The sequence below is a fragment of the Oncorhynchus tshawytscha genome, linkage group LG11, assembly GCF_018296145.1.
Source record: "Oncorhynchus tshawytscha isolate Ot180627B linkage group LG11, Otsh_v2.0, whole genome shotgun sequence".
Taxonomy (NCBI): Eukaryota; Metazoa; Chordata; class Actinopteri; order Salmoniformes; family Salmonidae; genus Oncorhynchus; species Oncorhynchus tshawytscha.
In genome coordinates this window covers 30,727,080-30,754,456 of record NC_056439.1, presented here as the reverse complement: position 1 = coordinate 30,754,456, position 27,377 = coordinate 30,727,080, and the positions used below count along the sequence as shown (strand labels likewise).

The 27,377-nt window shown below is 42.9% G+C and overlaps 1 protein-coding gene across 1 annotated transcript in view; it reads left to right on the top strand.

Moving 5' to 3' along the window:
* LOC112261717 (fibroblast growth factor receptor-like 1) overlaps positions 1–27,377 on the top strand; it is a 53,064-nt gene that overhangs the window by 445 nt on the left and 25,242 nt on the right. Inside the window, exon 2 of the mRNA XM_024437302.2 lies at positions 692–788. Within this exon, the coding sequence (XP_024293070.1) occupies positions 725–788 (64 nt within the window). The 5' untranslated portion in view covers positions 692–724. The remainder of the gene's footprint in view (positions 1–691; positions 789–27,377) is intronic.

Genomic DNA, 27,377 nt, shown 5'->3' with positions numbered 1-27,377 from the left:
CTTGCATATGACCTTGTTCATACGATTATATTGTTCGCAATAGTTCATAGAAATATATATATATTTCAATTTAAGACATATTAACAACTGATTGCTTACAGTTATATGAATAATTACTATTTAATTTTACATGATGTGGAATTTTTAGATAGGCTATGTATGGACTATGGTAACATGTTATACGGTATTTCATGAATGCAAATTGTGACAATTATACAATATAATACAGCTGTGTTTCAGATAATAAATATACATTTTACTTGTATATTCATTTATCAGAGGGGGCAATCTGTGAGAGCAGCACTACTTAAATGAGTTTGCACCATATTGACCACAGATATTTATTGAAAATAATAGATAAATATACTAACACAGGCAAGATATGTTATTTTATCCATCAATCCTATGATTTTTTTTTTTTTAAATTTTTTAGAAATGTGTGTATCTCCTCTATGCATTTTAATGTATAAGAGAAATCCCCATGCATTTCAGTTCCACTATGGCCTTGTAGTCTGACTTGAAGGACATATGGAAATTCAAAGCAGAGCATTTACTGTAGATTTTCCATATCATCTAATGAGGCAAACTGCTTTTCCCTGGGGGTGGATGTGAGTTCTGCAGTGTGCAGTTACAGAATCTGGAAGGCCTGAGTTTTTTTTTTAAATTTTTTTTTTTACCATATGTCTTTTAGAGTTGGGGGAACATTAAGTTGTCTTCACTCAGGATGGGAGTCCTCAAGATCATGCTGCTCATCTTTGAGTCTGTTCTGTTGTCTGACTGTGCAAGGGGTGAGTAATACATCTTTAGGATATTTTTCTCCTTAGCGTAACTTGACTTCACACTGGGCACACACTGGTTAAATCAACATTGTTTCCACATTTCAATGAAATTCCGGTGAACCAACGTGGAATAGATGTTGAATTGACGCCGCTGCCCAGTGGGTTTCATTCTTGCTTTCTTGCCTACACAGTAGTGTCCAATCGTATTCGTGAAATATTAGCAGATAAATCGGTTCGTCTAAGTTAGGTTGACCGCTGTTGCTTTTTGTTTACATGAAGAAAATCTCAGTTGGCTCTAACTTCTTCACACTGAGAAGTAAGAGGAAAAGAGAGGGGAAAAAACTCTAAACAGAACCCAAAATCAACAGTGGTGAAATAGAGAGAAAGCCAACCCTTACCCCCCTCCCCTTGTGTGATCTTTTCAGTCATGGCCATGTGTGTGTGAATGTGTGTACATTCGCCACAGCTAAGCCAAACAAACACATCCATCAGCTTCCCAGGGTGAAAGAACACAAGTCGTTGTAAGAGTCCAGCTCTCCCGGGGTTGGTCCAGGGACCGTACTTTCTCAGCATCACGTCTCTATGTGTGTGCGTGTGTGTACGACCATGACCAGTGTAGTGTGTTATTGCTTTGATTCAGGGTCAGAAAACTGCCTGCATTGATTGAGGATGTTAGACAAATGCAGAACGCATAGTAGAATTATGCGTATGGTTTCCACAATATCACCTGTCATCAACGGCTGAAAATGTCCAGAACAGCTCAGTAGAGCTTGAAAGTCACCTTTTCAATTTAACAGCTTTGAAACTTTCACACAAACTTTTAGTGTATTCTACAGCCTCTCACAGTGGGAAGCCAGACATCCTATTCTACGCCTCTCTCCTCATTGTTAAACTCAGAAGGGCAGCAAATGGAAGTGGCTTCTCAAAAGTACTACATGCATGTGGCTAACAGGGCATTGCAATACGGGGCAGGTGGGGGCCGGTGAGGGCCGCTAGGTGGTTTGGATGTGGGCAGATTACATCTGTGGGCCTGCAGACAATGCCTTATTCACAGCAGGACAGACAAGCCTTCACGACACGGCTAAAGCAAAAGTAAACAAGACGTGGAGGCTAAATAGGATTAGACAGGCAATTATATCTGTTTACAGATGTCAAAGGAAGGACAAAACCAACAGGGGAAATAGACTGCAGAGAGAAAAACGAGACATCCTAATCTGTATGCACGGTGGCCTGCACTGATTTTATCACAGAAAAAAATAGGCATATGTAGTCTGTTTTTCATACTTTCTTTCTGAAAGTGATTTTAGATAGGTCCAGAACAGATACAAATATTTACTGTTGGCGAACAGTCCCCCAAAAAATATTTAGTAATGCTCCTCTCTGACATCATATGCTCAGTTTTAAGTGGCCAAGTTTTAATATGTAATTTAGTTAAGTTAAATAATTTATTTGGCTTTTATAGGATGGTTTTAATTGTCAGGTATACAGGACTGCAGGGTGAAATGAAGTCTCCAGAAGTTGATAGAAAAGAGCCCATAGTCTACTGTATAATCCCTTAGAGGGAATGATGTGGCAGCAAGCTCCCAGGTAGAACACAATGTGATCCCAGGTAGAACACAATGTGATCCCAGAGTAACAACTTCATCCTTTTACATCCTGTAAAATAAAGGTTTTGATTACAGACACATGGTTTTGTAGAGGAGTAGGGACTGTCGTGGCTGTAAAACTGTGCCAAGTAAAAGTTAACAGGCAATGATAACATCATTGACAAATTCAAATGAAATGATGCAGGAGATAATCCTTTGAGTTACGTGTGAATTCAAAATAACATATTGGAAGTGTTTAGTGGTTTCATCTGGTCGTTATATGATCACCTTCTGTACTTTTACATTTTAAACTCGGGTTAAGTCCAACTTAAAGAACTAGAGTGATAATGAGCCTGCTGCCGTCAGTCTGATCATTTATCTCACTACGAAAGCCAGGACCAGTCCTCCCTTGTGCTCGGATTCATGAAACCTTCTCAGGACTGATTCCTTGAACCCCATTGGACAATCCCCCCTCTCTCCTCGTATTCCCCCAGCAGCTGTAGGAGGTGCTCCGTGATGTGTCCCGGCAGAGCTTCTAATGTGGTGACAGGACTGGGGACCACTGTGGTATAGTAACTGTGGAATGCAGCAGCCGGGACATATGGACCTGCTGTGTGTTCTGTATCCTTGGTGAGAATGAGAGGATACAAGGTGTCCCTAGTACTTACCAACATACACACACACACTCTGAAATGATTACCAGTTTCTTTTTGGAAACAGAATTGCAGTGACATCCACACAAACGGTGTACTTTGTTTGTAGGAGAGGCCTGTGATTTTTGAGGCAGTATACTGTATCGACAGCAGCATATTAGCTTGACATGAACGTTTTTAACTTCAGACAAATGTTTACTCATCTACACCTCCTGAGCCATCTGGATAAATTTAGAGCATACAAACTGCTCTGCAATTGTTTTGGAAAATATACATTTTATAGGCGAGTTACATCATGGTTTTATAACAAGAAGGTACTATGAGATAAATTGTATGCCATGGGCCTTTAAAATCACAAGGGCATTTGGCTCCCAGACAGATTTCCGTAATGAGGCTAGTTTCCCAGTAAACAAATACTCCAAAGTCCTCTTATTTTTTAAATATGGCCAAAATAGTCAGAAGATGATGACACTGTGGTGTTCTGGCACATGAGCCCAGCTGGAGAAACAGGGGGAGAGTGGACAGAGGTGAGAGAATGAAAGAGGGGGAGGTCTAGGCAGTACTGTAAAATCTTTGCCATGTGTTTGAGTAGTCCCCTCTGAAAACACTTGATTTAGAAATGACAACAAAATCAGTGATATCATACTATCAGTTTCGCCAATGAAGTACCAGCAGTGAAAAAGAGTGGATTCATCATAAACCCACCAACACCCACAGACACACACAACTCAGTGCAGTCCGAACGATTGACATGCCACCTCTGAACTCTACGGGCTGCTAGGATTCCCCAAGCCAATTTATGACCAAACAACAACCACTGCTCTCTCGCCATCCCCCTTACACATGTCTCCCTTCTCTCTTTCCCAGTCCTTCTCTCTGCATTTCCTCCCGTTTATTACCAGTGTAAAGCCAGAGGAAGTGAATTAAGTTAATGTGCTGTCGTTAAAACAAGGCATGGAGCTGACCTTTACTCCCACCCACCCTCTCTCAGCTCACCAATAGCCCCTATTTACTGAGCCTGGGTCCATTTGCAGAGAACAATGGGTGGATTATTATATGCACTAGTCCCCCCGGTTGGACATGGCAGCAGTAATTCATTTTAAACACTCTTCATCCCTGTAGACTGTGGTGATTTGCCGTCTATTTGTGTGTACGTATACTGCAAACCAGGGATTTGTTTTACTGAGGGGCTGCGATTTAGAGGTGCGTGAGGAAGAGTTATGAGAGGGAGCTACATTCAGGGTTTTGTGTAGAAGTGTGTGTGTGTTTTATTAAGCATGGGGCAATTGCTCTGTGAGAAGTCATGATAATGAGATACCCAAGGAGCAGAAGCCAATTTAGAAACCCTAAAAGTATGAGTTACCAGATACAGCAACACTTATTCCCTCTCCAAAAGTTCCACCACTAGTAGGTACTACTACATCATACCACTGCTACTACTGTGTCTACGTTTACTATGATAACAAATACAGCTGCATCTATCATTACTACCGTCACACACTGCAGCTCCTGGCAAATCTATGGAAGGGAGAGGAAGTCTAGGAAGGGACCTGGAAGAGGAAGGTGTTAGACTTCACCCCAAAGAGAGAAGAGGGCTGTACATGGTGATGGGGGAAGCTGTGATAAGTAGCCATAATGGAGGTCAATTGTTGTTTACTTTAGTGGGCCATAATCTGTGTGAGCAACACTGCCAGCTTTGACTGAGCCTAATGGGCACTCTAATTAGCATTCTGATGGAATCTCAACTATTTACACATTGTCTGCTCCCATTCACTGTTGTCATGCTCAGCTGTATGGAAAGGGGGAGAATGAAGTGTGAATAGGATTGTTTATAATCTGCCAGTCATGAGGATTTGTCTATGTAGGCCTACAGCCATCATGAGTTTGTTTGGCCACTTGGCTCCGGGTGGCAGTGTCTTTAAGCCACACACTTTGTCCCCTCTGAGTAAATGCGGTGATAGACAGACACATGGATTCATGGTGCCCTACTTAACCCACAAGGATCTCATAGAATCCTTTACAATGGGCCAGAGAGCTGGTCTGATTGACGTGTCATCATTCAAATGGTAATCACCTGCATGTGTTTTTGATTTGATTGTTTGAGATGAACAATAAATATTCAAACTATTGAGGGATATATCTTAAAGCTGCAGTATGTAACTTTTTGGGCAACCTGACCAAATTCACATAGATATGTGAGTTATAGATCTGTCATTCTCATTGAAGTCTATGAAGTGGTAGATTTGTTCTATGTGCATTATTTCTATGCCTCCCGTTTTAAAGTTTTGGTTTTTGGTATTGGAAAATATATTTCTTTTTTTGTTAAATAAACTGAAATTAGACAAACTATTAGAATTTTATCATCCAAGAAATGGCAGAGCGATTTCTGCATATTACACCTTTAAATCCTGCACCCACCTGTCTCCAAGCTGTTATGTAATGTCATAGTGTCACAATAACAAACAATAAGAGGTCCAAGTTCCAGCTGCATATTTCCCTGTAACTCTGGAGCGCAGGGCTGCTGTGTTACACTCTTGGACAGAGAGATTTTAAATGTTTTATTTTTTATTTCACCTTTATTTAACCTTTATTTAAGATGGGCCGTAGTCGTTGGGACGGAGCGCGGAGGTGGGGGTTAGGGGCCGCCCTGTTGGACCCTTACAAGTGACCTTACAATAACATTTCAGCTACGCAGTGGGAAGTGTTTATCTTGCGCAACCTCTTCTTTTTCAGCCTCTCTGGCCCCCTCCCCTCCTCTTCCACAGCTCTCTCCTCTCCCTTATATTTTCTATTTTCTTTCGAGCAGCGGAGATCAGCCGAGAGCCCCCACTCCCCTCCGTGTTTCACAGCTGTTCTCTCAGTCACTTAACAAACGAAACGTTGAGAATCTGAAGCCCACTCCTTTCACCCCTCAAAAGGAGACTGTCAGTCTTGTTTTAATGTAGATGTTAGCGTGTAGATTTATGATGAGGCCTTGGGTCTCCCTCCCTCTCTTTCCCCATTTCCATGCCCATTTCCTTTCTCCATTTCTTTAGACAAGTAAAGTACACAATGCGCTCTATGATATAAAAGGGAATGTTTTAAACAGTATCTTGTACTCTTGTATGTTGAACTTGCCACAATCATCTTTAGTTGATGTTTTATTTTCTCCTATCGTCAGTTATCAGAATTTCAAATGACTGGCATATCCGTTGCAAATGTTTCTCTCCTCTCTGAGGTAGTCATTGGAAATCACCAGCAGTACTGACTCCTTCCCTCCAACCTCTCCCCTGCCTCCCCTTCAATGCTTTTTGTTCTGCAGTTAAAAGGTTGATTGAAAGTTATGGTGGCAACAGCGCTGCCTGGCTGAGTCTGAAGAAAGCCAAGTGATAGCTGGGATAACGAGGGCTGAATAAGGCCTCCACAGCCTCCACCATAACCCACCGCTCTGATCAACATCCCCCTTTGCGATGGGCATCAATGAGACCCCACATGACTTTCTGCCTTTTCACTCAGAATTCTCACTGTTTTTCTTTGGGAATTATTTTATAGAATTTGTAAGTTCTATTCTGTATGCACTATTTCTGTCAAACGGAATAGGCATTGTTTAGGAAAGCATTTGGGAATTGGGGAATGTTGTTGTATTATGTCAGAAATTGAGTTTTGATGGTGGAGACTGTGGGAGTGGAACTTGAAACAATGCCAAAGATCACCCTACTACTGTAATTGGGTTGACATTCTTTATTTTCAATGTCGATCACTTTTTTTTTCATGAACTTTATATACACAAGGGTCCACAGATCCACAGACCCATAGACGAATGGTTTAACAAAGAATGGAAAAATATTTCCCACTTTTAACTTGAAGACTTAAGGAGGCTGGGGACAGGAGAGTAAAAATGGTTCAGAAGCTGAAAGAATGATCTGTCGTATTTTATAGTTGGGCTATTGCTGTCCCAGACTGGAATTTCTGCACCATGTAGTGAAACTGATTTGATTTCCTCATGTACAGGGATGTGAGTTTGGGCTCCAGCTTTGGGCCAGGATGCACTTGGGTGGGGGAAGGGGGACTAGCATACACATGGAGATTCAAGGATGTTTTGGAGGATTCCTTCCAGGCTTAAATTGACCTATAGCTGACTTTGTTGTGCTGGTGTGTGTTTTCTGTGTCCGTCAGTACAGTATGTCTAAGATAGCTACTGTTTTGCCTAGCACGCTCACTTTGCAAATGTATGTCTGCAGGTCACTTTGGTAAAGGGACTGCGTGACAACATGTGTGAGGTTGGTGAATGAAGGAATAAAGAGAGGTAGAGACATACAGACATGGCAAACATAGATGTATAGAGCGGAGTGACCTTTGTGGTCGGACTTGTAAGGTGAACCAGTAAAGCGGGGAACACTGTCACTGTGAAAGGCCGGGTACCTCCTGGTAATGACAGGCACAGCAACTCCACAATGACAGATTGATTTCAGACAATATTCCTGAATTGTCAAGAGGCCCCATGGCTGTCAGTAGGAGCTTTGCCAACATCCCCCACCCCCTCTGTATGTCTCTCTACCCTTCACCATCTCCCTCTGTCTCATCTCTTTCTACCCAGGCACTGCTGCTACATCTCATTCTGTCATTGGCTCTCTCTCTTTGAAAAGGACTGGTTGACAAAGGCGCTGGTGTAAAACGCATTAGTGTGTCATGTGGAGGATTTGGTGATGCTCAGAGCGTACAGTAACAGTGGTGTAGGGTTCCTTCTGGGCCAGCTAATGGAGGGGCACACAGACACAGGGTAATGGAGCAGACAGAGACAGGGTACAGTATGGGTAGACAGAGACAGGGGGTACAGTATGGGTAATGGAGGGAGACAGGGTACAGTATGGGTAATGGAGGGGCACAAAGACAGGGTACAGTATGGGTAATGGAGGGGCATACCGACAGGGTACAGTATGGGTAATGGAGGGGCACAGAGACAGGGTACAGTATGGGTAATGGAGGGGCACAAAGACAGGGACAGGGTACAGTATGGGTAATGGAGGGGCATACCGCATACAGTATGGGTAATGGAGGGGCACAGAGACAGGGTACAGTATGGGTAATGGAGGGGCACACAGACAGAGACAGGGTACAGTATGGGTAATGGAGGGGCACACAGACTGAGACAGGGTACAGTATGGGTAATGGAGGGGCACACAGGGTACAGAGAATGGAGGGGCAGACTGAGACAGGGTACAGTATGGGTAATGGAGGGGGGTACAGTATGGGTAATGGAGGGGCACAGACAGAGACAGGGTACAGTGTGGGTAATGGAGGGGCCTACAGAGACAGGGTACAGTATGGGTAATGGAGGGGCACACAGACAGAGACAGGGTACAGTATGGGTAATGGAGGGGCACACAGACAGAGACAGGGTACAGTATGGGTAATGGGGGGCACACAGACAGAGACAGGGTACAGTATGGGTAATGGAGGGGCACACAGACAGAGACAGGGTACAGTATGGGTAATGGAGGGGCATACCGACAGGGTACAGTATGGGTAATGGACGGTCACCACACACAGATCCTCTCTGGACACCCTCTGACCTCAGATACAGACTCAGATACACACTGCTGGTGCTGATGTTGACAGCATGTCTTGTTTACTAGACAGTCCTAATGCTTAGTGATCAGTGAACTTGTAGTCTTCTAGTAGTTAGAGAAGCACAGAGTCATGTATACAGATCTTTATCTCTATTTGGCTGTCGGGAAGTTGACTTGATGATAAAGCAGGAGGACTATGACCTAACCAACAGGCCCAATCAGTTGACTGCAGATTAAATAGTGTTGGCCATGCTTGAGATCCACGTTGGAATGCAGCAGAGGAGAGGAGGAGGAGGGGGGTGCAAGGAGTGGTAGAGTACACAGACGGAGACACCCTCACTGTTGACTGTCAGGGCCCATGAAGCACCAGAAAATACAGACCCCTGTAGCTAGCGAAGGGAAGAGAGCAGGCAGACTGATTTCTGAGGAGGAAGGAGTATTAGTTAAACCCTAATCTAGTGAGTGGTTTAATCTTTAACCAACCGTGGTACAGTATGTGAAGTAGACAGACTGACGTGCAAATGAATGGCTCTATATTGCCTCCAAAACTGTGTGTGTGTGTCCACATTCATTCTACTGTATGTGTTTCGCTTCTCTCCAATTGTACTATAAGGATAGCAAGAAACAGGTGCACATATTCCCTCTACTGTCCCCCTATACAAGAAAGAGCAGAGAGAGAGAAAAGGTTTTTAGGTTTTGTTGTGTCATATGCCCAGATTAGTCCAGACTGAGCCCAGATCAGGGTAGGGTACGGGGAGCAGGGTGTGAGATTGTTGAGATTCCTGGTTACTGCCACCTGGACCCTCCTAATCCCCTTCACTCCCTCCAAATCTCCTCTACCGAGTCCCTACAAGCTGTGTGTTAAAGGAGGTCTCACTGTCATCTTTGCCTCTGCTCTCTGCCACTCTCTAAATCAACCTCTCTCTCTCTTGCTTTAACCTTCACCCTACTCCTCTCTTTCTAACTTTCTCTTCCTTCTCCCTCTCCCTCTTCAACTCCCCCTCTGTGACGCTATATATCACTGCCCTCCATTCTCTTCCTATCTTTACCCATCTGTTGCCCTTATCCCCCTCCCATCCGCTCACTCCTTCCCTCTCTCCTGATTAGTGCCCCTAAGCACACTCTCTGCTCCTGTGTGTGCACCATGCCGTGGCCTAATGGAGTGAGATAGGGCTGCATGACAGACGAGGCCTTTACACACACTCAGAGGAGCAGCAAACCAATGTCCAAGAACAAATGTGCTCTATGTTACATTACAGATCTTCAGTACAACAGTAATGTATGGTAATGTGCAAAGGGGTTGGCATTTCAATTTGTTCCGGCGCTCAACGCATGCTTTTTCAAATTAACCAGTTAAAAGCTATATAGCACCAATTATTTGTATTGATACATGGGTTTCATGAATTTCTACAGTCACTCAGAGAGGATGACATAGTGGATATGCGATTATGATGTTCTTGGTCCTGTGGTTGTTGCAGCACAGACTCCAGCATACATACACAAACTCTCTCTTCCCTCAGCAGGAGCTGGGGCTGGTAGAAGGTATTCAAGCCTAATGAAATATAGCAGCTCAGAGTTCAAAGGCTCCACAGTAGGGGCTGTTAGGGGTAGACCGCGTGATGGAGACGTTTCCAGAAGCTTTATGACACTTTATGAGTCATTTCTGCCTTTCTTCCTGTTCATTTGATGGAGCCTGCAGGAGCTCATTGTTCTGCATGGGGCCATTAGGAGAGGAAGCGGAGACAGATCCACTGGTGTTTGTCGTAATCACTGTCAAAACCAGCTTCCTCTCTGCTTTGAAGTGGCAGCAGTTATATTTCAATTAATTAACATTGAAAACATAGATTGGCAGGAGCTTCTCATTCTTTCTCCATCGCTCTTGTTCACTGCCTCCCTCTTTCTCTCTTTTGCGCTTTCTCTCCATGGTCTCATGTCACCTAATAGCTCTTACTCTCTTGCCATTCCCACCACTGTAGCCATGGCTATTCAGCCCACATCAGATGGTGCCAAAGAAAGCCTCATTGTCCCCCCTGGTCTGGTCTGGTCTTACCCTGCTCTTATCTATTGATTGGAAAGGCGAGAGGAGAAAATAAAAGGTATTGATTACCAGACGAGGTGAAGTTGTTGGGCAGGACGTCTGAGGTGGTAAGAAAAGACAGCATTCTTTACCCTCCACTGCCCAACTGCTGTCAGAGCACCCTCTCTCCCTCTGTCCTCCCACTTTTACCCTATCGCTGTCCCCCTCCCCCGCCTCTATTCTTGAGTCGCCATGATGGCTCTTTCTCAGAGTGATTGTTATCTGTGCTTGTGAAATGTATAGCCCGGCGCAGCAGTGGTCTCAGAACAGAAGCTATGGTCTTTCACACAATCCCCATGCCATGTTGACTGCCTCACCTTCCCTCTCTACTCAACCTCTCAAGTCTCAAGTAAAGTCTCTGGTCCTGGGTTTGGTTTCTGATTTTCATGTATTTTTTTCTTTCACATCCACCTTTCTTTCTCCTCCTGTTTTGGCTGGCTTTGACAGACTATTTGTGGGTAACATACTATCCGACTAGTACTCTTTTGCCATCCATTCTGTTTGTTGTAATATTAAAGTTTGCCTAAGGTTTTAGGAGATGGACAGTAGGATGATGTCTCCCTGGAACTACAGGTTCCATTAAACACTGATTTCCTTCACTAACTGCCTCTGGGCAGACTGATGCCTGCGACTGTCTGGAGACTGGTACGCTTCACTAAGGAAACAGACAAGCAGTACTGAGGACTTCCCACTCACTGGTGGGACAAGAGGTTGCACTGATCCAGAACAAGAGTGGTTTGCTTCTTTCAAAGCTAGGATTGGTGAGAGTTAAGCTGGATCAGTGTTACTGAACAATGTCTTGCTAGAGCCAAAATATTTGATCTCATCCAAATGTGTCAATGGTTCATGGTTTTGGCATGGGACTGTTAGAAATGAGAGAAAACATGGGTTCTCTGGTGAGATGGAGAGCAAATACTTTTGTGGGTGAGTTACATGCAAACCACACCGGCCACGTTTGGTGTGCGAGTCTTCAAAATAAATGTACACATACATGTTATTCAATAATTTCCCCCACACTGCTAGTGTGCGTGAACTAGCATCTGCATAGCCAAGCGCTAAAATAGAGCTTGGTTCTATTTGAGAAGCTCCACAAGTCCCCTATTGCATATCAGGAAGATACAAACTCACGTGGTTGTTTTGAAAAACGAACGAGGAGATATTAATCAAGGATAACTACCTAAAAACTAACTAGGTTTCCCTATGTATCTGTGAATTAATCGTCAGAAGTAGAGAAACACATGATATTTATATGATCCGGGTCAAAATTCTACAAAGAACCAGCTAAAAAGGGACCATATATATGATCAGGTAAAATAACAACCCAAGCAATGTTAATCTCCCAGGGCAAACTGCTAGCAACAGCTATCTAGCTTAATTCATGAATGTTTCATGTGTGTTTAGAGCTGTCCCCAAATTAATATAGTTGGCTCACAGTTTTTTGTATTTTAACCTGGGTGTCATGATCGAGTCTGGTGGGGATCATAGAGATAGACGGAGGACTCTAGTCAGACTCTAGTTTCAAAAGCCTGTTTTAGCATGGGCTGCACCATTGAGGACTTTCACCATTTGGAAGAAGTCAACTGGGTGGGACTTCCTATAGACGGGTTGGCTGACAACGTCATGACAATTATGCGAAAGCATAGATGATGAAGGCCGTGGGGTGTTATGATTCTGAACGGTCAAATGGCTAGCAACAATGACAAGAGGGAATCTTATTTTATTCTCTGTCCCCACCAGATGACCAGTTTTGCTAGCCTTTAGCCGGAGGCTAACCCAGGCCCTGCATGTCCCCAGGCACTCTCATTTGTTGACTTCTGTAATCGAAAAAGCCTTGGTTTCATGCATGTTAACATCAGAAGCCTCCTCCCTAAGTTTGTTTTACTCACTGCTTTAGCACACTCCACCAACCCTGATGTCCTTGCCGTGTCTGAATCCTGGCTTAGGAAGGCCACCAAAAATTCTGGGATTTCCATACCCAACTACAACATTTTCCATCAAGATAGAACTGTCAAAGGGGGAGGAGTTGCAATCTACTACAGAGATAGCTTGCAAAGTTCTGTCATACTATCCAAGTCTATGCCCAAACAAGTCGAGCTTCTAATTTTAAAAATGAATCTCTCCAGAAATAAGTCTCTCACTGTTGCTGCCTGTAATAGACCCCCCTCAGCTCCCAGCTGTGCCCTGGACACCATATGTGAATTGATTGCCCCCCATCTATCTTCAGAGTTCAGTCTGTTAGGTGACTTAAACTGGGATATGCTTAACACCCCGGCAGTCCTACAATCTAAGCTAGATGCCCTCAATCTCACACAAATGATCAAGGAAACCACCAGGTACATCCCAAAATCCATAAACATGGGCACCCTCATAGATATTATCCTGACCAACTTGCCCTCCAAATACACCTCTGCTGTTTTCAATCAGGATCTCAGCAATCACTGCCTCATTGCCTGCATCCGCTATGGGTCCGCGGTCAAACGACCACCCCTCATCACTGTCAAACGCTCCCTAAAACACTTCTGCGAGCAGGTCTTTCTAATCGACCTGGCCCAGGTAACCTGGAAGGATATTGACCTCATCCCGTCAGTCGAGGATGCCTGGTCGTTCTTTAAAAGTAATTTCCTCACCATCTTAAATAAGCATGCCCCTTTCAAAAAATGTAGAACTAAGAACAGATATAGCCCTTGGTTCACTCCAGACCTAAATGCCCTTGACCAGCACAAAAACATCCTGTGGAGGACTGCAATAGCATCGAATAGTCCCCGCGATGAGCAACTGTTCAGGGAAGTCAGGAACCAATACACACAGTCAGTCAGGAAAGCAAAGGCTAGCTTTTTCAAACAGAAATTTGCATCCTGTAGCTCTAACTCCCAAAAGTTCTGGGACACTGTAAAGTCCATGGAGAACAAGAGCACCTCCTCGCAGCTGCCCAGTGCACTGAGGCTAGGCGACACGGTCACCACCGATAAATCCATAATCAAACATTTCAATAAGCATTTCTAAACGGCTGGCCATGCTTTCCTCCTGGCTACCCCAACCCCGGCCAACAGCTCCGCGCCCCTCGCAGCTACTTGCCCGAGCCTCGCCAGCTTCTCCTTCACCCAAATCCAGATCGCAGATGTTCTGAAAGAGCTGCAAAACCTTGAACCGTACAAAACAGCTGGGCTAGACAATCTGGATCCTCTCTTTATAAAATTATCCGCCGCCATTGTTGCAACCCCTATTACCAGTCTGTTCAACCTCTCTTTCATTTCGTCTGAGATCCCTAAAGATTGGAAGGCTGACGCGGTCATCCCCCTCTTCAAAGGGGGTGACACACTAGACCCAAACTGTTATAGACTTATATCCATCCTGCCCTGCCTTTCTAGATTTATATCCATCCTGCCCTGCCTTTCTACTCTTTGAAAGCCAAGTTAGTAAACAGATCACTGACCATTTTGAATCCCACCGTATCTTCTCCGCTGTGCAATCCGGTTTCCGAGCTGGTCACTGGCGCACTTCAGCCACGCTCAAGCTACTAAACGATATCATAACCGCCATCGATAAAAGACAGTACTGTGCAGCCGTCTTCATCGACCTGGCCAAGGCTTTCGACTCTCAATCACCACATTCTTATTGTCAAATTAAATAGCCTTGGTTTCTCAACTGACTGCCTCGCCTGGTTCACCAGCTACTTCGCAGATAGTGTTCAGTGTGTAAAATCGGATGGCCTGTTGTTCGGACCTCTGGCAGTCTCTATTGATCCACAAGGATCAATTCTCGGACCGACTCTTTTCTCTGTATATATCAATGATGTCGATCTTGCTGCGGGTGATTCCCTGATACACCTCTACGCAGACGACACCATTCTGTAGACATCTGACCCTTCTTTGGACACTGTGTTAACTAACCTACAAACGAGCATCAATGCCATACAACACTCCTTCCGTGGCCTCCAACTGCTCTTAAACGCTAGCAAAACCAAATGCATGCTTTTCAACCGTTCGCTGCCCGCACCCTGACCTAGAATACGTGGACAACTACAAATACCTAGGTGTCTGGCTAAACTGTAAACTCTCCTTCCAGACTCATATCAAACATCTCCAATCCAAAATCAAATCTAGAATCGGCTTTCTATTTCGCAACGAAGCCTCCTTCACTCACACCACCAAACGTACCCTTGTAAAACTGACTATCCTACCGAACCTCGACTTCGGCGATGTCATCTACAAAATAGCTTCCAATACTCTACTCAGCAAATTGGATGCAGTCAATTTTTTTCTATTGTGTTATCGACTGTACACTTGTTTATTCCATGTGTAACTCTGTGTTGTTGTTTCTGTCGCACTGCTTTGCTTTATCTTGGCCAGGTCGCAGTTGTAAATGAGAACTTGTTCTCAACTCGCTTACCTGGTTAAATATAGGTGAAATAAATAATGTCTCATTTCAGCTAGGTGTATATTTAAGCAATAAGGCCTGAGGGGGTGTGGTATATGGCCAATATTCCACGGCTAAGGGCTGTTCTTATGCACAACGCTGAGTGCCTGGACACAGACCTTAGCCGTGGTATATTGGCCACATATCCCAAACCCCCGAGGTGCCTTATTGCTGTTATAAACTGGTTACCAACATAATTAGAGCAGTAAAAATAAATATTCTGTCATACCCTGTTATATGCTCTGATATACCACGGCTGTCAGCTAATCAGCATTGACGGATCGAAATCCCCCGTTTATAATGTTATTGATACCATGTCTTGTTTTGAGGGGTTTTGACTCATGTCATGTCTACGCTAACATTTCTACAATTCGTTATCTAGTGAACCAACAACTGTAATGATGTATTTGAGAGACAACAAGAGCTCATTGTGCAAATGTATTTATGTTTTCAATAAACATTCAGAGATTAAATATAGTTTGCATGTTTTCAAAAATCTTAAGTTAACCAGTCTGTTTTGCCCCATAGTTCTGCACACTTCGGTTTTGTTGCTTATATAGTTTCACAAACATACACCGTGATCCAAAAACAAATGAGTAATCTTTAACAAAAACAAATGATTAGCAAATAAATTAAAGACTGTTTTTTTCTGTTTAACACAACACATTTTACAAACATATTTCTTACATTGTCAACACAACAGTGGTCAAATATCTTTTTGTGAATATAACAACATTTGTGACTCCACAGATTACGTTTGTGACCTGCATTTTACACATTTGTGACTTGCTTTACATTTGTGAGTTGCTCCACGTGTTTGTGAGTGGCATTGGTCAGGGCTACCCGTAAAAAGATGAAAAGCAGATAAATAAAATTATTGCTGGCCAAATTGACCGTGAGAAAAACCAGTGCTATCAGCCATCACCCACCACTTTACAATGTGTGCTGGAGGCAGTATGTTATTTGAAAACATACTTGATTGTTTGAAGCCTGAATGTTTTACTTCATATTATGAAGCATGTCTTACCTTGCTTGAAAATAAGACCATATAAAGTTGGAGGCAATTATTTTATAAAACTAAACAGGCAGCACACGAGTTTCAAGTTTGGGGAAGCATGCTGTAGTCTACAATGTATCCTAGTATTTGATTTACATATGTGCATTGTTGTGGAACAGTTTCATTTAAATAATAACGTTTTCGTTTCTCAAAATCATTGTCACGTGGTTAATCATAAAAATATGAATGAAAATGATACAAATATGAAAGTTAAAATTCAACTAATGTGAGAGCACCAGCTTCTGCCATATGGAAACATTGATACACCATGATCATTGACCAATGCAGCCGTTGGCCTATAAACCTTCCCTTGTCAACTAATTAAAATAGCCTATACTGATGAAAATGCTGGTTCTTTCAATCATATGCATCTCTCTACTCAGCCTGTCTGCCTCCCTTTCTATCTGTCTTGACTTAAGCTATCACTTGTGAAATGCAACATTTGATCTAATCAATCAACTGGATCTGGCATGAAGCTGTCTCTACGAACTTGTAACATTGTGTCAACTAGCCTATTTCAGGCCCTCAGAGTTTCCTGTCTTATCCAGAACAACCCACATGTTCATACTTTTTCTGTACTGGTCGTCTGTGGGATTCGAACCCACAAGCCTAGCATTACAAGCTCCATGCTCTGCCAACTGAGACACATCACATCATCACAAACCACTTGATGTCTCAATGTACTAAATTACTGTATTGTGTGTTGTTGTTTTTTATGCCGATGGAAAGTCTACAGGTACAAACCTAGATGACCAGCCTATGTACAATATAGTAATGTACATTTGCATGAAGTTGTTTGTAAGGATGGCAAATTAAGACTGCACAAAAAGTGGTTGCTTGGTCATGAAACATATTTAATTTGATGTGGATGTTTTGTGTCTTTGCTCATAACTTTTCACCTTTGATGTAAATGTTTGAAGACAGGGTTTTGTTCTTTCTGGATTCATTAGAATGACAATAGCAGAGAAAGGGACAGGGCAACAACTCTTACAATTCCAACTATTGAATCCTGCAAGATACTGTACTGTGTTCTTAATTATACAACTACCTTCTTCGCCAAAGCAGATGCTGGATTTTTTGTTGTTGCTTGTGCTACAGACGTCTATATCACTTTGATAATACTAGTAACGGCCCTGTGCACTACTTTTGTGGAATTTTTTACATTTTTATTCTGCTTTTTCACGGGGTGCTGCTGGCGGCGATGGCTACTGGAGCACTCCTAATAAAAGACAATGAACAAATTGACAATTGGTAAATGATGGTTATGATATAAATCAACATTTGTTTCTCACAAGTGTAGCAGGTTGTGAACAATGTTTCCACTCCAAGAATGAGAACGGTAAATGACTGTAGGCCTAATTACTAATACAATGCATTAACAGAAATGAATGTAACCAAATTACGGGGATTGACGGTACATTTACTACTGGTGACATACATCACTGGGAATTGATCAAAATAAACAATCAAAGTGCAAACAATTCACATGAAACAATGAAAACGGGAGAATTGACGGGAGACATCTGAGTGGATTCTGGAGAGCTGAGCACAAGCATTCTGGAGAGAGACGCGCCTATAGACTACCACACACCCCTCCCCTTCTAATTGTCTCAACATTTTAAATGATACTCAAGACACATTATCGTCACACATATTTGAGACGTTTTTCACTGACAGTCGCAACTCAATAACCCGCTAGGGCCTTTTTGCCACGCGCGCTGCCTATGAAAGACTTTCTCATATGCCATTTTTTCTTCTGTTCTGCTGGTTTTCATATCAACTTTCTTTCGTTGTCCAGAAGCCAAGTGCAAAATCCTAGTCATATTAGCAACCCATCCTAGTTGTTGCATCTTTAGATTCACCCTCTCTCTAAATTTCTAAAGGATATTTGAATCTCTTTCATATACTGCTTGCATCAGGTGGCTGTTTAGAATGGTGTTATCCCTTTTTCCCACGAATTTCATTTTGGCAAATGTTTGAAAATGACATTTTATTGATTGCTTCATTACAGGAGTTGCATGTTTCGTTAAGATTAATTACCATAATCCAAATGTGCTTTCTGTCATTCTGAGCACCGCGGGAGGACGCCCTAATGAGTTACACACCTAATGGGTAACACTTTACTTGACACCCAGTGTCATAACACATTATGACATGGTCATACAGCTGACTGTCATAACCTGTCATAATATGGTCAAAACACTGTCATATATTTACACCTGTTGTGACATTTTTGCATTAGTTTATGGCTGATTATGACACCTACATAAGAGTGTCAAACCTCACTTTTATTCAAATTCGTTTTGTTTCCCTGCCGAGAAGTTTCCTTTTATTTGGAAGTTTGTTTCTTAAATCCTTGGTTTATTGTTGTAATGAATTCTTTACAATCATGCTTTTTTTTACCCCATTTATTAATTACTTGTAGAATATACACTTTAAATCAAATCAAATCAAATCAAATTTTATTTGTCACATACACATGGTTAGCAGATGTTAATGCGAGTGTAGCGAAATGCTTGTGCTTCTAGTTCCGACAATGCAGTAATAACGAACAAGTAATCTAACTAACAATTCCAAAAAAACTACTGTCTTATACACAGTGTAAGGGGATAAAGAATATGTACATAAGGATATATGAATGAGTGATGGTACAGAGCAGCATAGGCAAGATACAGTAGATGATATCGAGTACAGTATATACATATGAGATGAGTATGTAAACCAAATGGCATAGTTAAAGTGGCTAGTGATACATGTATTACATAAGGATGCAGTCGATGATATAGAGTACAGTATCTACGTATGCATATGAGATGAATAATGTAGGGTAAGTAACATTATATAAGGTAGCATTGTTTAAAGTGGCTAGTGATATATTTACATCATTTCCCATCAATTCCCATTATTAAAGTGGCTGGAGTAGAGTCAGTGTCATTGACAGTGTGTTGGCAGTAGCCACTCAATGTTAGTGGTGGCTGTTTAACAGTCTGATGGCCTTGAGATAGAAGCTGTTTTTCAGTCTCTCGGTCCCAGCTTTGATGCACCTGTACTGACCTCGCCTTCTGGATGACAGCGGGGTGAACAGGCAGTGGCTCGGGTGGTTGATGTCCTTGATGATCTTTATGGCCTTCCTGTAGCATCGGGTGGTGTAGGTGTCCTGGAGGCCAGGTAGTTTGCCCCCGGTGATGCGTTGTGCAGACCTCACTACCCTCTGGAGAGCCTTACGGTTGAGGGCGGTGCAGTTGCCATACCAGGTGGTGATACAGCCCGCCAGGATGCTCTCGATTGTGCATCTGTAGAAGTTTGTGAGTGCTTTTGGTGACAAGCCGAATTTCTTCAGCCTCCTGAGGTTGAAGAGGCGCTGCTGCGCCTTCCTCACGATGCTGTCTGTGTGAGTGGACCAATTCAGTTTGTCTGTGATGTGTATGCCGAGGAACTTAAAACTTGATACCCTCTCCACTACTGTTCCATCGATGTGGATGGGGGTGTTCCCTCTGCTGTTTCCTGAAGTCCACAATCATCTCCTTAGTTTTGTTGACGTTGAGTGTGAGGTTATTTTCCTGACACCACACTCCGAGGGCCCTCACCTCCTCCCTGTAGGCCGTCTCGTCGTTGTTGGTAATCAAGCCTACCACTGTTGTGTCGTCCGCAAACTTGATGATTGAGTTGGAGGCGTGCATGGCCACGCAGTCGTAGGTGAACAGGGAGTACAGGAGAGGGCTCAGAACGCACCCTTGTGGGGCCCCAGTGTTGAGGATCAGCGGGGAGGAGATGTTGTTGCCTACCCTCACCACCTGGGGGCGGCCCGTCAGGAAGTCCAGAACCCAGTTGCACAGGGCGGGGTCGAGACCCAGGGTCTCGAGCTTGATGACGAGCTTGGAGGGTACTATGGTGTTGAATGCCGAGCTGTAGTCGATGAACAGCATTCTCACATAGGTATTCCTCTTGTCCAGATGGGTTAGGGCAGTGTGCAGTGTGGTTGAGATTGCATCGTCTGTGGACCTATTTGGGCGGTAAGCAAATTGGAGTGGGTCTAGGGTGTCAGGTAGGGTGGAGGTGATATGGTCCTTGACTAGTCTCTCAAAGCACTTCATGATGACGGATGTGAGTGCTACGGGGCGGTAGTCGTTTAGCTCAGTTACCTTAGCTTTCTTGGGAACAGGAACAATGGTGGCCCTCTTGAAGCATGTGGGAACAGCAGACTGGTATAGGGATTGATTGAATATGTCCGTAAACACACCGGCCAGCTGGTCTGCGCATGCTCTGAGGGCGCGGCTGGGGATGCCGTCTGGGCCTGCAGCCTTGCGAGGGTTAACACGTTTAAATGTCTTACTCACTTCGGCTGCAGTGAAGGAGAGACCGCATGTTTTCGTTGCAGGCCGTGTCAGTGGCACTGTATTGTCCTCAAAGCGGGCAAAAAAGTTATTTAGTCTGCCTGGGAGCAAGACATCCTGGTCCGTGACTGGGCTGGGTTTCTTCCTGTAGTCCGTGATTGACTGATTGGCACTGTCAAGAAGCATTATGACCATTATAGGCCAGATAGGCCTATCACGTACATGCCTTGTGTGGTAGGTTCTGTGGGTTTCGACACTGTTATGTAGGCTAGGTGTCATAACCAGCCATAAAATAACTACTGTGGTAGTTTTTTTTTAACACTTACGTAGGTGCCATTACCAGCCATGAAATAACGCAATGTCATGACAGTGTTATGACCATATTATAACTGGTTACGACATGTTATGTCAGCTGTTATAACATGTTATGAAATGTTTATGACTGTCATAACGTGTTATGACGCTGGGTGTCAAGTAAAGTGTTACCGACAATGCATATGTGTCCAGTAGATTTCTTAAATGACCAGTAAATGAAAATCTTCCCGGTCACGTTGTCTGGCGCCACATTTTCCTAATGGAAACCCTGTCTCGATTATTTTGTGAGTTGCATTTTACAGATCAGTTTGTGCAGATTTAATATACATAATCTAGATTAGGACATACTCAGTTCTCCAAAAAATAAGATATGAATGAATATATTACAGTACATTTTAGAAATGCATCTGTTTTGGTATTCCCTCCTTTCCTAGCTTGGTTTCCTTGATGCCTTTTACTTCCTTTCCTCCCATTCTTGGTTTCCTAGCTCTCTTTCCACCTATCCTTTTCTAACTCCCTTACCTTTCCTTCTAGCCTAGCTTCCTTTCATCCATTCCTTACTCCATTTCCTTCCTAGCTTCCTTTCCTCTCATCCTTTACTTGCTCCCTTTCCTTCTCTGGCTTCCTCTCCTCTATTCCTTTACTATTTTTGTTGTTGTTTAGTATATTAATTTGACCATTTTCAAAAATAAGTGAGTAAAATCATCAAGGATAACACACAAAGTCTGGGACTTATTTCCATTGTGGTCCTCTTGAGACAAGATGGCTAGGCAAGATCCAACATGGTTGAACACACATTAGCAGAGAGATAATAAAACATAAAAACAAAGAAGAAGAACATCTATATCATCATTGCTTCCCTTTCCTCCTTTCCTTCTTTCCTAGCTCCCTTTCCTCCTATCTTGCATTCCTTCTTTCCTAGCTTCCCTTTCTTGATCCTTTTCCTTCTTTTCCTCCCCTCCCCTCCTTTGCTTTTCTAGCTCTCTTTCCTCCTAACCTCCTTGTTTGCTTTCTTTCTCGAACTTCAGTGGAAAAAAACAATTCAGAATGGGAGAGTTTTGGAGCATTTTATTTTTTACATGCTTTAATGTATTGTAGACAATGGCAAGTGATCACTCAGCAAAATGTGTCTACCAATTTTCCATATAATTAAACAAAATATTTTTTTTTAAAGAAGGTTTTACAATCACAGAAAGAGTGAAAACAAATCTACATGTAAAAATTGGTGAACTTCCCCTTTAATGCTGAGTGCCAAAAAGCCAGGCATCAGATCAAAAGTCTTTGTTTGGTATGACTCGACCAGGGATTTGAACCTCCACCCTTCCAATCTTAGGGTGGACACTACCATAGGGCCCCTGAAAGGAGGGAATTAAGATTTGAAAAGAAGAAAGGGAGGATACTAGGATACCAAAACGGATGCATTTTCAAAAGTTATTGTAATATATTCATTTTTATCTTATTTTTATGAGAACTGAAGATGTCCTAGTCTAGATTCTGTATATTACATTTGCACAACTGATCTGTAAAATGCAACTCACAAATATGTGGAGTCAACTCACAAATGTACAAGTCATAAATATGTAAGATGCAGGTCACAAGAGTTAATCAGTCATATTCACGAAAACATATTTGACCACTGTTGTGTTTGCAAAGTAAAAAATATTTTTGTAAAATATGCTGTGTTAACCAGTAAAAAAACTGTATTGCGTTAATTTGTAAATCCTAATTTGTGACTCATTTGCTTTTGGATCATGACATATAGTTTGTGAAACTATATGGGCATATTTACAGACTGGTTTTTATTTGGAAGTTGCATTCTGTATTTGCACAACACCTCTTTTGTTTGTGACTCACTACTTATTTTGATAAAACAATCATCATATTATAGGCACCCTTTCAGTTTGTTTACCAACAATTTCCTTCTAGTAGAAGAAGAAAATGGACTACTTCTAAATGGAGATGGCCTCAATTGTGCTGCCCGTGCTCTCACAAACACCATAATCAAAATCAAAATCAACATGCGCACGATGGCGCATGCACACGCGTGACCTGTGTAGCCATGGTGTTAGTGTGGTACAACTAAGACCTACATTGCCTTCGGAAAGTATTCAGACCCCTTGACTTTTTCCACATTTTGTTACGTTACTGCCTACCTCAGCAATTTACACACAATACCCTATAATGACAAAGCAAAAACTGTTTTTTAGAATTGTTTGCAAATGTATAAAATAATTAAGACAGAAATACCTTATTTACATAAGTATTCAGACCCTTTGCTATGAGACTTGAAATTTAGCTCAGGTGCATCCTGTTTCCATTGATTATCCTTGAGATGTTTCTACAACTTGATTGGAGTCCACCTGTGGGAAATTCAATTGATTGTACATGATTTGGAAAGGCACACACCTGTCTATATAAGGTCCCACAGTTGACAGTGCATGTCTGAGCAAAAACCAAGCCATGAGGTTGAAGGAAATGTCCGTAGAGCTCAGAAACAGAATTGTTTCCAGGCACAGATCTGGGGAAGGGTACCAACATCTTTTGCAGCATTGAAGGTCCCCCAGAACACAGTGGCGTCCCTCATTCATAAATGAAATAAGTTTGTAATCACCAAGATTCTTCCTAGAGCTGGCCACTCGGCCAAACTGAGCAATGAGGAGAGAAGGGCATGGGTCAGGGAGGTAACCAAGAACCCGATGGTCACTCTGACAGAGCTGTAGAGTTCCTCTGTGGAGATGGGAGAACCTTCCAGAAGGACAACCATCTCAGGCCTTTGAGTTAGAGTGGCCAGACAGAAGCCATTCCTCAGTAAAAGGCAAATATATGACAGCCCTCGTGGAGTTTGCCAAAAGGCACTAAAAGAACTCTCCGACCATGAGAAACAAGATTCTCTGGTCTGATGAATCCAAGATTGAACTCTTTGGCCTGAATGCCAAGCGTCACGTCTGGAGGAAACCTGGCACAGTCCCTACGGTGAAGCATGGTGGTGGCAGCATCATGCTGTGGGGGTGTTTTTCAGTGGCAGGGACTGGGAGACTAGTCAGGATCAAGGCAAAGATGAACGGAGCAAAGTACAGAGAGATCCTTGATGAAAACCTGCTCAAGTGCACTCAGGACCTCAGACTGTGGCTAAGGTTCACCTTCCAACAGGACAATGACCCGAAGCACACAGCCAAGATAATGCAGGAGTGGCTTTGGGACAAGTTTCTGAATGTCCTTGAGTGTTCCAGTCAGAGCCTGGACTTGAACCCAATCAAACATCTCTGGAGAGACCTGTGCAGCATTGCTCCCCATCCAACCTGATAGAGCTTGAGAGGATCTGCAGAGAACAATGGGAGAAACTCCCCAAATACAAGTGTGCCAAGCTTGTAGTGTCATACCCAAGAAGACTCAAGGCTGTAATCGCTGTCAACGGAGCTACAACAAAGTACTGAGTTAAGGGTCTGAAAACTTAAGTAAATGTGATATTTCATTTTTAAAATGTATTATCAATTAGCAAAAACATTTTTTTTAAACTATTTTTGCTTTGTCAATATGGGGTATTGTGTGTAGATTGATGAAGGAAAAAAACAATTGAATACATTTTAGAATAAGGCTGTAACGTAACAAAATGTGGAATAAGGGGTTAGAATACTTTCCGAATGCTCTGTAAGTGTGTTGTTTACTGTATTGCATGCATCACTGAGTGCAGTTTCTTGAGACCCAGGTGTTCTCTATTCTAATGTCTGTCAGCAATGGAGTCATTCCTTTATTGACCTGTTTGTGATGACGAGAAAGACCAAAGCACTCGTAGAGAGGAAAAAATGCATGTACACATCATTACAAATCCGCAGGTGTTTTGAAGAAGAAAACAGAAAGGAGGGAAGAGCTGCCAGCCCATCTGAACATCACTGAAGCCTGGCAGCCTACTACAGTCTGCTTGTGTGTTCCCCTCTTCCTTTCTCATTCTCTGATTCCCTGCTCTGTTTCTCTCTAGCTTTGTCCTCGTGTTGAATCAACAGTTGCTTAACCCCTCCAAACGGTTAATAAAACCAGAGATATATTTAGCCTGAATCACAAGAATGCCTCTTGTTTAATGTGCCCTTTTCTCTTAAAATAATCCATCACAAAATTGAGCAAAGAAAAACAGAGCTAATTCTGTGAGTCGATGAATGAAAGATTCCATTTTAACGCAGAGCCCGGCTAAAATAAGGCCCTTCACCATTACGGCAACACGGGAAAGCTCATGCATGCGGTCATATGTATCGCTTTCCATTTACAGGGACACTAATAACGCAAACCAGTTGTGTAAACACTCAAGTGCTGACCCGTTTGATGTAAATCTTCCAGAGTTCCATTTGTCATCCCACTGTTTAGTAACAGAGTTCCATTTGTCATCCCACTGTTTAGTAACAGAGTTCCATTTGTCATCCCACTGTTTAGTAACAGAGTTCCTCCACTGACATGAACAGACTTTGTTAGAGTAGATTGAAGTATGCGGTGTGTCATAGATCATGTAAAAGAACAAACTGAATCTAAGTGTGTAACAGAGTTACAAACTGATGTCACTGCAATGGACCTATTGAGTATTTACTTCACAGGGAGGGTCTCTGTCTCTAAGCATTTAATCTGAGGCTTCATTACAGCTACAATTTTAAAAGAACCTGTCCTTGAGATAGAGGAGGAGAAGTATTTCTGTTGAGGAGAGGATGGTGGTCATTCATACTGCACAAACACTTATTACGTTATTCAGACGGTGGCCTTGACTTTCAGCACCTCTTCATGTCTTGTCTTTCAAAGCACATCAAAAGGCTTTTAAAGAGGAGAGACGGAGGGAGGAAATCATTTGTTGCACATTCCACGCACTTGATGTGGCTGCCAAGCCCTCTTCTAGTTTATTAAGCCGAAGTGTTTTTTCGGGGGGCAAAAAAAGTGTTTGTGAGTGCTTTCAGTTCTTTAACAACACTAAAGAAATACACTTTTCTTCTTCTTGCATAAACAATGCGCTCTTTGAAAATAACATTTCTCCAAAAGATCATTCTCATGATACAGAAGAAAGAGAATGTGGGGTTAGAAAAACTTGACCCCTAAGGCTTTGTTCTGATAATGCTGAATTAGTGCATTTTGACAGTTTGCTATAGGCCTGGTTAGTTGATAGAAATGAGTTAGTAGTTTATTTCATCTGTGGTAGAAGGTCGCTTCTCTGTTGTCATTGCACATTTAGAAGCAGTTGATTGCATTAGATAAACACTCATTAGCTTTATGAATTAGTGAAGCTGAGACTCAGGCTGGGCAGGGGGTATTTCCTCCATGTGCGGTGACCTCTCTCTCACTCTCTCTGTGGTTCTGAGCAGATAGTCTGTTGAGGAGGAGTGAACACTGAGTCCCTCTGTTCTACTCTCATGGTAGCAGAGGAGTGAGATATGGGCCGGCTGAAAACCCGAAAAAGACTGGTCACGTTCTCCCCACAGACGTAAACAGTGACACTTACAATTTCCTGTGCATGCTGCAGAACAGGAAGGCCAAAGAGGATGGCAGAGCCTCTGCACTCCACGTGCGTATCTGGGAGTACGTCTGTGCGTGTGTGTGTAAGACGGATTTAACATAGCATAGGGTTCACCTTCTCTCATGGAGCAGTCAGAGTGGAGTGAAAGGATAGCGTACACTCACCCTTTGACTGTCCACTTTATGCAGTCTAGTAGATTAGTGTGTTGATAATGCAGTTTTAAAAAATGGTACACACAACTTGTGAGGGGTCTGTTACCATTACAATGAACAGACCCTGAAGTCCACCTCCCCCAAGGGTTACTACCCCCAGGCTGCCCAGGGTTCCAGATCCTTTACCTGCTGTTGAGTTCAGCCACATCTGTTAGCAACGTGACCAATAAAGGCCCAGATGGAGTTATCTGCAGCCCCCTTCCCTATACACCCCCAACTCTGTAATGAACTGCTTGTTTACCATATGTGTGAAATGCACTGTTGGAATGTGACTAAGTGTGTGTTGAGAGAGGTCTTGTTTATTCTGCCTTCCCAAAGGTTTTACTGCTACCAGACTGACAATTTGTATTGAAAGACAGACTACGCCAAGTGCTAATTTTAAGAGCAGTAACTGTTTTGTTAAATTACGTTGCATTCTCCACATTGTTTACCCTACTCATCTGCTAATTTCTGTTGTTTCACTGTGCTCAGTTTCTCTCTGTTATGTTGTGATCCGGTTCAGCACTACTGCTGCTTTAAGCTGTCTCAGTGAATTGTGCAGGCTTCCTAAGTAACTTGACTATCACAGGTTGTCTGAGCCAGCTCCACTTCACCAGATCAGAGGAGGCCAACCTGAGCCAATTAGGAGCAGGGAGCGGGGCTGCTGTCCACCCCACAGTGGCCCTGCCCTCTCCGTTGCGCTTTGATCTCCCGCACGCTACATACAACCAGAGCCAGAGCCTCCAACTCTGTCTGTAATGGATGACAAGGCTAGTCCAATTATTACAATCTGGTTTCAACATCTCTCGTAATCAGACGAAAGAAGGGGTAATGAATAAGCCCCCACGTCTTCCCAAAAAGCATTCAAGGGTTTTTGCTTAATTCAATCCAGCCCAAGTCAGAGATCAATTGGTATCAAATCAGTTCAAATTAGA